Source organism: Plodia interpunctella, chromosome 13, assembly GCF_027563975.2.
Source record: "Plodia interpunctella isolate USDA-ARS_2022_Savannah chromosome 13, ilPloInte3.2, whole genome shotgun sequence".
Lineage (NCBI taxonomy): Eukaryota > Metazoa > Arthropoda > Insecta > Lepidoptera > Pyralidae > Plodia > Plodia interpunctella.
This window is the reverse complement of record NC_071306.1, coordinates 10082575-10092922: the sequence shown is the minus strand read 5'-3', so window position 1 is coordinate 10092922 and position 10348 is coordinate 10082575. Positions and strand designations below refer to the sequence as shown.

General features: G+C 37.9%; 3 protein-coding genes across 3 annotated transcripts; all 3 read right to left on the bottom strand.

Moving 5' to 3' along the window:
- Positions 1-9: 9 nt before the first annotated feature.
- LOC128674775 (uncharacterized) lies at positions 10-1801 on the bottom strand. The gene is made up of 2 exons (XM_053753667.2): positions 1305-1801; positions 10-1208 (listed from the first exon to the last, which is right to left on the bottom strand). The coding sequence occupies exons 1-2, from the start codon at positions 1639-1641 to the stop codon at positions 283-285; spliced, it is 1263 nt and encodes a 420-aa protein (XP_053609642.1). The 5' UTR covers positions 1642-1801; the 3' UTR covers positions 10-282.
- Positions 1802-3345: 1544 nt separating this feature from the next.
- LOC128674720 (uncharacterized) lies at positions 3346-6582 on the bottom strand. The gene is made up of 2 exons (XM_053753551.1): positions 6064-6582; positions 3346-5423 (listed from the first exon to the last, which is right to left on the bottom strand). Exons 1-2 carry the CDS (start codon positions 6404-6406, stop codon positions 4498-4500), a joined length of 1269 nt encoding a protein of 422 aa, XP_053609526.1. The 5' UTR covers positions 6407-6582; the 3' UTR covers positions 3346-4497.
- A 913-nt stretch (positions 6583-7495) lies between these two features.
- On the bottom strand, positions 7496-9251 carry LOC128674999 (uncharacterized). The gene is made up of 2 exons (XM_053754045.2): positions 8770-9251; positions 7496-8446 (listed from the first exon to the last, which is right to left on the bottom strand). Exons 1-2 carry the CDS (start codon positions 9107-9109, stop codon positions 7515-7517), a joined length of 1272 nt encoding a protein of 423 aa, XP_053610020.1. The 5' UTR covers positions 9110-9251; the 3' UTR covers positions 7496-7514.
- Between the last annotated feature and the right edge of the window lie 1097 nt (positions 9252-10348).

Sequence of the window (10348 nt, the reverse complement as noted above, 5' to 3'; positions counted from 1 at the left end):
ACCATGTACTCGAATACCTACCTATAACGTTTATTTTCAATAATGAATATTAACTAACAATAAACAGAAAATCTGTTTTACAAGTTATTATGAGTGTTATTTGTTCACCATCGAGTGACCGTGAAAAAATTTATTTGCTGCACACGAGTACAACTACAAACAAGTACAACTATATACTTGCCTAACTACGAGCATGATAACAAATTTATTGACATAGGTACATGATTACAATGAAAGTTAGCTCACGTTACATTATCTAAAACTATAAACAGCTTTTTCAATTTATTTCTCTACATATCTCTCCACAAACTCCTCACAAAGTTCAAGTTGTCGCTGCCGGTACACCGCATTCTGTCGGCAGTGCGCCACCACCGGCTTCGTGCGGTCCACCACCAGGTACTCGTCGTAAGTCTCAGGGTCATCGTACGTCTTCTTGGCTGCTGTAGGGTCCATCAATATGTACGGAAATATTCCTATTGCTATCAAGGCTCCAAACATTCTACTTCTCTCGCACCATCTGAGGAATTCCTCCTCGTCATACTTCAGTTCAACCAACCTCTGCTTAGTTGCTTCTTCTAAATTATCTACAAATACTGAAAAATATTGATGGAAGACCTTCTTCTCATACTGCTCTCTGAAGGATCTGGAGGTGGAGCAGTAGAGAAATATCATCAGGTCAAAGCTCGGAGGTCCGTATCGAATACACTGGTAGTCTATGAGCAGCGCGTTCACTGGCACACCATCCTCATATCGAAACATGATATTGTTGATCCACAGGTCCTTATGAATCAAGACATTCAAGGTGTTTTCATACTCTTTCATATCATCACAAGCTTTTAAGAACAGTTTCCACAGTTTCACTTCTAAATCCTCGAGGTTGTTGTATTTGTTGGAAAATGTTTTGAGGAGATTGGCCGTGAGTTTTACAGTGCAAGTCATCCAAGGTGAGTCATTGAAATTAGGTTCGACCAAAATTTCAGAATATTCTTGATTTATATTCCAAGGAGTCTTATTTTCATTGGTCTTTCTAGTCTCGTAGTTGGCTATGGCAGCGTGGAAGCGAGCGACAGAGGTGACGGTCGTCAGCACGTGCGGCAGGTCTAGGGTCTCTGCCTGAGGTCTGGGCGAATAGCCCAACGACCGGAGATCTTTCATGACCAGTATATACTCGTCGTGCACTAGAGCTCTTGTACACCATGGAAAGGGATCTGTTGAAAATAAGGGTTCATAAATGGTATGAAATATAGTTTCACATACTTAGGTTAGGTATAAGCATCGCTTGATTGTTGTGTAGTTATACTCACCATCTGAGTCTGTCAATTTATTAATCAATCCGTACACTAGAGCTTCTCTTTTGTAGAAATTATTGGTGCTGATAAAATCAGCTTTAGGCTGATTTTTTACTGGCACTCTCTTTACAAACAGTTTAAACGTTTCACTGACTCCACCAGCTCGTGCTACTAGAGTCACCTGGAAGTATTCCCCTAAGAAACCTGATGACTCACTGGCAGCTGATTTAACATCTGAATGTATGACCTTCCAATGTAATTCATTTTTCAGCAACTGTCTCATGATGTTCTTCAATTGTTTCTCTGTCAACACATCTTCTAGTTTGCACTGGATTCTATCGCCACCGGTCATAACTGATGAAACAGAATCGTCTAGTTAAGTAAGTATATAAAATATGCAAACCTCTCAAAGTAACATCAATGCACAAATTTTAATTACGATTGTACGATTTAATTACGAGCATGCAGTAAAACCGAAATAACGTACTTAGTCATTGATTGAATGGCTGAAGTCTTTCGACTCCTAAATAGTAACATTTATATATGATGCCGTGTTTGTTTTCAAATATACAATGGAATGGTTATCGTTATCTTGAATATTGCTTTACATAAAGGACTGATAATGAATAAAAAAATGATCTTTAAGTTAAATGCTTTAAGGACGAACTTTCTACTGAAATATCTAAAAATTTACTTGTGTAATTTGTATTATCAAAATAAATATAGAATCAGTTAATATTATACTAAACAATTAAATTATTTATACCACATTTACTGATTCAAATAATTATAAAATGCAATGATCTATAGATCTCAGTGAATGTGATCCTGATTATAGTAATAGGTACCTAGGTAGGTACGTGTACTTTCTGAAAGATAATTTTTATGCTTATCTATATTGTTGTTTGTATGTAGTTATGCATTGGTATGAGAACAGAAACTGGAAGTATTCTATAATCTGTCGTATGAAATAACTTCTTCTCATCCTTACCGAATCCCATTTTAAATGGTGTTGGGGCATAGTGTCTGGTGCGAGACTACTAACGCTCGCAAAAAACGTGCGTTACGTACCTAGGTAGTGTGTAAGTAGATCGGAAGAGCATACTTTGTATTTTGTAACATACCGAAGAAAACGACACGTCGGGCTCGCGTATTATTGCGCATTTTGACGCTTTTGATATGAGAGAGACGCGTTTTCGGCGAGTCACAGTTAAAAAATAAAGGTACGGGTCAATTATGAAGATTATTTCTAAAAACGCAAAACCCCCATACCGGCAACAATTTTTTTTTTAATTATTTTAATAATCATACTAAGTACGGTGTTCCTAATTTTTATACCAACTCTAAGATCTGTGCTATTTGAAGCCTAAGCCTAACCGAGCTACTATAAATAAATTTATTATATTTTTGTTGTTTCCATGGCAACTTCCTTCTGGCCCTTCTAATACCAACACTGTTTTAATGAGGTTCTTTCGGCATTTCTGCTCAACGTAGGCGTTCCCAAAATGCTAGCAGCTTGTAGCTTTGGTAAATAATATTTCATTTAGAATATGACGTAAAAACCACCTATGAAGGTCTAGTTTCTGAATAAATCATTGTATTTTGATTTGGATAATGCAAGTTTCCTTTTTTTTAGATAAAAATGCCGATTCGCATTCCGATGACAGTGGGTAACTGGGGATCGAACCCAATGAAATCACCTCGGTGTTCCTCTTTACGTTGTATATGCAGGACAAGACTGCAGGTACGACAGACAGAGGGAACAAAAAATACAAGCAGATCATAATCATAAAAATGATAACTTTATTTGCAGCAATCTGTGGGGCTACAAGCTGTTGATATTTACCTAAAATGAACAGCGCCTCTACCACACGTAAAATTAATTATATATATAAACTATCAACCCGCCCTTGCTTCGCTCGGGTACAAACATAATAAATTACACATCCAAACCTTCCTCAGGTCACACCTATTGGTTAAAATCGCAAGAAAATCCGTGCAGTTGTTTTTTAGTTTATCGCGAAGAGACAGACAGATGCGGCAGAAGACTTTGTTTTATAATAAGTACTTAAGCATGTAAACATTTTGCCATTCTGGATACGCCACACTGGGGTACTTGACCTATTATGAAACCTTGTATGATACTACTTTTTTTTCTGAATATGGCGCCAGTGAATGGCGGTGACAACTCTGCCCATAATGAGAGAACATGAGGACATATGGTCTGCGGCCATATGGACTCATTGCATCAGCCTTTGCGATTCTAAGCACTTTCAGAAGGCCTACCACGAAACATACAAATATGTAGCACGTTAGTAATGCCCGTATCTTTAACCCATTTCGTGTACGCTTCGTGTAAAAAAAAGCGAGAACGTGTGGACGCAATACGTAATACGTGTATAATATTTTATTTTATTTTCTTACATTTTTTAAACTAATAGTATAACAAAGTACCTACATGTTGAAAAAATATACAAAAACATATGTTATGAGCTGATAACAAAATGATAGATGTAAAACACGATTTACCAATCATAATACCTAATTGAGTTACCTAGGCCGAGGCCAGTTACCCTGCGTAAAATAAGTGCAAATGAAGCATAATATCTATTTGTAGCACCGCAGCTACGTTATCTGATGAGGTATGCAGGTAACTAAACAACCAAGCTGTGGTGCAGGCATCCCTGAAGGCTACCAGCCCGCCGGACTGGCTGGTCTCCAGATTCCGTGACACTTACAATGGATGCACACCGAGAAACCTAAGACAGTGAATGCACATTTGTTACTTGAAATAAGGTTTGCTTGTATAAACAATACGTGCGTATTAGGCATTCTGGTCAATGAATTCCACTGTTCTGGAATACAGCCAAGTGTTAGGGAGTAAACCTTAAATAAGTAGATTGATGGGTACATAGGTATATATATCATTTTTGTCCCCTTCCTGGCTAGTTTTTATATTCCAATTAGTTTTTAATCCTTATGTGATTACCTAAATACCTGCGACTCTGCTTGCGGCAAATACTTAGTAGCCGATGTCATTCTTCACCTAACTATCGTCACACCATAAATAATTTCTATCCAATCCTCCGTTTTGATTCCAATCCTCCGATAAGGATAAATAAACATACTTTCAGATTGACATATTATTTTGGAAGCATGAATGATTAGAAGAATAATTCATTGTTAAGTAAGTAATTAATTTATTAATTTATTTATCCAAATACTTCTCAACAAACTCTTCAGAAATTTCCAGGAGTCGCTCTAGGAACCAAGGGTTCTGACGGCAATACTCCAACACCGGCACGGTCCGATCTGTTAAAATTACTTCCTTGAACTTTTTTGGGTCGTCGTACACTTTTTGAGCAGTTATTGGATCCATGAGAAATGGATAATATGCTGCAGCCTGCATTACGGCAAACATCCGTGCCTTCTCACACCATTGAAGGAATTCCTTTGCGTCATATCCCAATTCGACCAGTTTCTGCTTCGTTGTATCTTTAAAATTTTCTGTAAGAACTTTATAGTAGTGTCGAAGAACAGTCAGTTCGTGCTGATCCCTAAAGGTTCTAGAAGTAGTGCAACACAGCAATATCATGAGGTCGAAGGCGGGAGGTCCGTAGCAGAGACACTGGTAGTCAATGATCAATGCACTCACCGGCTCCCCCTGCTCATATCGGAACAGTATGTTTGCGTTCCACAAGTCCTTGTGAAGCAAGACATTTAACGTATTCTCATGCTCTCGAAGACTGGCACTAGCTCGTGTAAACAGTTTAAGTATCCTTGACTCCAAATCCAATATCTCATTGTATTTATTGGAGAATGTTTTTATAACATTCGCTGTTACTTTTGCGCTCGCTCGCATAAATGGGGCATCTTTGGATGAGTTGAACTGGCGATCTATAAGAATTTCTGCGTGATCTTGTAAAAATGTCCAAGGTTTGTTTTGATTAACCTTATTTTTTTCATAATTGGTGGTGGTGGCGTGGAAGCGCGCGACGGACGCGGCGGCGAGCAGCAGGTGTGGCAGGTCTAAGGTTGGCAGCTTGCAGTTGATGTAGCCCAGCGGACGCATATCAGGCATAACTACTATCGAATTGGTGGCAATTAGAGTCTTCACACACCACGGTTCTGTGTCTGCAAAATAAAATGCAACAATATTTTGGTAAAACTTGGAGGAGTTTAAAGTTTATGGATTGCTATTGCAAAAGTGTCGTATTCCCGAAAAAAGTTTATGTCAAATAGTCGGCTGGTCATAAAACCACAAGCCCCGGGCTCCACAGCCGCGAATGTTACCCGGGAATACGCGAGGATGAAAGATAATTTGATCTGGATTCCATGTGTTAAAAATTGCATATTTATTGACATACGACTTAGCTGTTGCCCGCATTGACCTATGGATACCTGATAGGATTGACCTGCTGTGGCATTTGTTTGACCTATAGATATAATATGTCTATTTTACAATTTTACAATTGACCCAGCGGTTTAGTCATGAAAACTTGACAGACAGACTTTCGCATCGCATCCTTACTAACACTATCAGCTTCATAAACACTTAGCAACTTTAAAACTCTTTTGAATCTTATGATTCTTGTATAATTTCAAAATTTTCAATTTATTCTTTCTCTTTATTACGTCACTTATTGACGTCAACATTTTACTTAAAACCATTAAATTTCTTTTATCTATGCTTAAAACTAAGTCTACTGCCGACTTCCAGGCAACAAACTTCATCGCATCCTTTTCTCCAAAGAAAATTTGTAATATAACTTACCATTATCACTGTGTAGCTTGTCGAGCAGTTCGCACACCATGGCTTCCTTCTTGAAGAAGTTATATTCTGCAATCCAATCAACTTTATCAGGGTTGTCAGTCGGCAGTCGCTTTATGAACAATTGTATGGTCTTGCTGACGTCTCCCGCGGCAACGTTCAGGGTGACCCTGAGGTGGTCTCCCAGGAACCCGGTCATCCCGTCCGCGGCTGGCTTCACCTCGGAGCTGGTCACGCGCCATTCGCCGTCACTGCCCAACATCTTCCTGATTATACAATCAACTTGTTCGTCTGACAACACATCTTTAAGATTTTTTTGCTTGCGATTTGTATTGGGGCTATCCATATTGTAATAAAATTTACTAATATAGCAAACTGAAACATAAACTTACAGTCTTTTTATGAAAGAAAATAATTACTTCTTTACTGGAATACAGCTACGTAATAAATGCAATATAATGAGAAATGGTCTCATATTTTAACGTTTATCAGCACAGCAAACAGTGTGAAATGATACAAGTCATCATCAACTTATTAAGACGCTAAGATGTGAAAGACCAATTAATTGTTTGGTTTGATTTAATTACGTATTATTTCCCTAGTATATGTTCTTGTCATCGTCTATGCCTCCTTCCATGACTCTTCAAAATGTATGTTAATTATCTTTATCCATGGCAAATAAACAAACACTCTAATCACCTGGTTGGTGTTTATTTAAATTATTCATTTTCTAGGTCTACGAAATAAAGGTCTAAGGGAGAAGTGTACAGTTTCAGTTTTGTTGTTTTACTGTTAACAAACTTTCTCTCGTTTTTCTTACAGATTCAGGACTATCAGCTGGTCATTGGTATACAGATAATTTGATTTGGGTAATATAAGCACTACTAAGGAGGAAAATTTAATTGTAAATGCCTCAGAGTGCAGGCCTAAGAAACCCCAAATTAAAAAATCTGGAGTGAATCTACAATTTATTTCGATTATCTGAGACACCTGACATAGTAAGTGTTCCACTCACATCAGTAGTCAATCAGGCCAGGAATAAAACCTGCACATGCGAGTTGGACTCGCGGCTCGCGCACCGAGGGTTCCGTAATTTGCAAGTATGAGATATGCTCTTCGAGTACGTAATGTCTAATTGCTCTAACTAAAATTCATCATATTGTAATAGGTTTTTGTACTACCAGCAGAAAAAACAAGTTTGTATTAATAATTTCTTTTAAATTAAATACATATTTTCGGTTTTCAGATTATTTGCTTTATCTGTATTACTACATAGCTTATATACCTTTTAACATATTTAATGAATCTAGTTCTAAAGGAAGTGACCTGTCCTGACAGTCCGACGGACAACATAGTGATACCTAAGGGTTCCGTTTTTACTCTTTGAAGCACGGAACCCTAAAAAGAAGGACAATAAAAAAATTAAAAACAAACAGAAAATAACAATTAAATGTTTATTTATCCATATATCTCTCAAGAAACTCTTCAGAAATATCCAAGAGGCGTTTCAGATATGAGGGTTGTTGATGGCAGTACTCGACCACTGGCTTGGTCCGATCTGTTGTAAATAATTCTTTGAAAGTATTCGGGTCGTTGTACACCCGCTGCGCCGTTATCGCGTCCGTGAGGAAGAACGGGGCAAACGCTGCTGCCTGCATCAGCGCAAACATTCTCGCCTTCTCACACCACTGCAGGAATTCCTTCTCGTCATACCCCAACTTGGCCAGTTTTTGCTTCGTGGTTTCTTCTAAGTTTTCTACCAAAACTGAGTAATAATGTTTCAAAACTTTTAATTCATGCTGCTCCCTGAAAGTTCTGAACGTAGTGCAGTAAAGCAACACCATGAGGTCGATAGCGGGAGGTCCATAGCTCAGGCACTGGTAGTCTATGAGCAACGCATTCACCGGCTCCCCATTCTCGTATCGGAACAAAATGTTTGCGATCCATAGATCCTTATGCAGCAAGACATTTAACGTATTTTTATGCTCTTGTAGAATATGACTTGCTTCTAAGTATAATTTGTATATCTTCGATTCTAAATTGTTCGTATTGCTGTACTTCTTGGAGAAAGTTTTTAAAACATTGGCTGACAGTTTTGCACTCGATCGCAAAAATGAGGATCCTTCGTGTGGGTTGAATTGATGATCTATAAACAGATCAGCGTATTCTTGGGAGAATGTCCAAGGACGGTTGTTTCGGAGAACTTTGTTATTTTCATAATTGGTGGTGGTGGCGTGGAAGCGCGCGACGGAGGCGGCAGTGAGCAGCAGGTGTTGTAGGTCTAAGGTTTTCTGGCTGCAGTTGGCATAGCCCAGTGGCTGCATATCTGGCATAACAACCATTGCGTCAGTTGCAATTAGGGTCTTCACACACCACGGCTCACTATCTGTGAAATAAAATACAGGCAAGTGAAGCAAATTATTACAACTTTTGAAGATTTTATGAAAGAGCAGTTTAAAATTAGATATTATTTATTAAAGCGAAAAACTTTCCTGTTCGGTGTCTATAAGTATCAAAGTCGTAAAGACTCTACCACCACCCTCCTAAACCCTCTCACCAGAATCTTGAAAGGGAAAAAAGACGCAAAATCACGATAATATCTACGTCAATTTTGTAAAATTGTTTAAACAATATTTTAACTCTATCACTAAGTGAGTAGTTATTTTAGCTGTATGAAAAAGCGCCTTTATTTAATAGAGGATCACTTACCATCAGTTTGTAGTTCTTGGATTAGCTGGCATACCATGGCTTCCTTTTTGTAGAAGTTGTATTCCTCTATGTAGTTAATCTTTTCTGGATTGTCGATAGGAATTCGTTTCACAAACAAACGAATAGTTTTGTTGACGTCTCCTGCGGCCACGTTCAGAGTAACTTTGAGATGGTCTCCTATGAAGCCGGTCATCCCGTCGGCCGCTGGCTTTACTTCAGAGCTGGTCACGCGCCACGTGACTCCACTGTCCAAGGTTTTTCTGATGATATGATCAACTTGTATCTCCGTGAACACATCCTCGAGTTTCATCTGCTTGCGGCAACCGTTGTGACTATCCATATTACAGGAAATGGGCTATCAGAACTGGTAAAGTCAGGTGACACTTAACGAGATGTAACAGTAGACGAAAATTGAAGAAAAATAAGTAGTTGCGTTCTTAAAGTCATTTATCCACTAATGAACATTATGTCGAGGGAGATGGTTATATATATAAGATGTTTATCAGTAGAGCAAATATGGTGAAATGAAACAAATTCCTTTATAATTTAAGAAAGACAAGAAAGATAAATGGTTGTTTGTTTCATAGTTTGTGATCTTCTTGACATCACCTATCTGACTGTATACATGGCTCCCTTTGTCCGTAGGCAATGTTCGCAGAAAGCTGATATTACCCATCAAAAGATCTGATCACATTGAGAATTGGAGAAAACTCTCCATTAAGGGATTGCCTAGTTTTAGTAGCATTATTATTAATAATAATAATTAATTGAAAGAAAGTTAAATTGCTGTGATCATGTGTTTAGATAATAATGTACCGTATAATGTTTTGAGGTTTGTGGTTCTGCTTTGCCCTAGAAAAGGAACTCTTTACGTCCTCTCGTGGAAGTCATACGAAGCGATTCAGGAACACATAATTTAGACAGCTGATGAGCGACAATAACATTCCTAAAGAGGGCTGCCATTATGTGGTAACACAATAATTTCCTGGGCAATATTAATGGAGCGGTTTGCCATTGCCTTCTGCATTTCGCGCATCAGCTTATAAATAACTAGAGGTCTGTCCCGGCTTTGCTCAGGTAAAACCATAATTAAAAATGTAGCCTATGTCACTCCAAAAGGTTTTGTCTATTTATATGTCAAATTTAATCAAAATCAGCCCACTAGATTTTGAATTCAAACAACAAAACAAAAATACAAATCTTTTGTCTTTATAATATTAGTATGGATCACTAAAAATGCAATGTTTTCTATTATAACTACTTACTTACTTTCTAGTAAATAAGTATTTTTGGTTGTCATATAATGAATGGCGTTGATTTTCTTCGCAGTTGTGTCGCGATGGGCTTGGCACGGTGACTTTTATGGAATTTTAAAGAGACCATAATAGGTCAAACGAGTTTGTTGTGCTCGATGGAAAATCTCATGTAAACGTGTTGCTAATTTAGTTTTTATTTAGTGTAACTTCAAAATTGAAACATACTAATAATTACGTACATATTTGTTTATAAATCAAACCAAAGAAAGATAAATTTACAACGCCGGGCTTGTAAGTTCGGGTTCTTTTCACTTCTATTACTT

What these genes read in the sequence shown, in the direction of transcription:
- LOC128674999 (XM_053754045.2), bottom strand. Translation starts at nt 9,109, where the DNA reads ATGGATAGTCACAACGGTTGCCGCAAGCAGATGAAACTCGAGGATGTG. An exon ending in CCAAGAACTACAAACTGATG is followed by an intron (nt 8,447 to 8,769) that starts GTAAGTGATCCT and finishes TTTATTTCACAG; the next exon opens with ATAGTGAGCCGTGGTGTGTG.
- LOC128674720 (XM_053753551.1), bottom strand. Translation starts at nt 6,406, where the DNA reads ATGGATAGCCCCAATACAAATCGCAAGCAAAAAAATCTTAAAGATGTG. An exon ending in CAAGCTACACAGTGATAATG is followed by an intron (nt 5,424 to 6,063) that starts GTAAGTTATATT and finishes TTTATTTTGCAG; the next exon opens with ACACAGAACCGTGGTGTGTG.
- LOC128674775 (XM_053753667.2), bottom strand. Translation starts at nt 1,641, where the DNA reads ATGACCGGTGGCGATAGAATCCAGTGCAAACTAGAAGATGTGTTGACA. An exon ending in TAAATTGACAGACTCAGATG is followed by an intron (nt 1,209 to 1,304) that starts GTGAGTATAACT and finishes TATTTTCAACAG; the next exon opens with ATCCCTTTCCATGGTGTACA.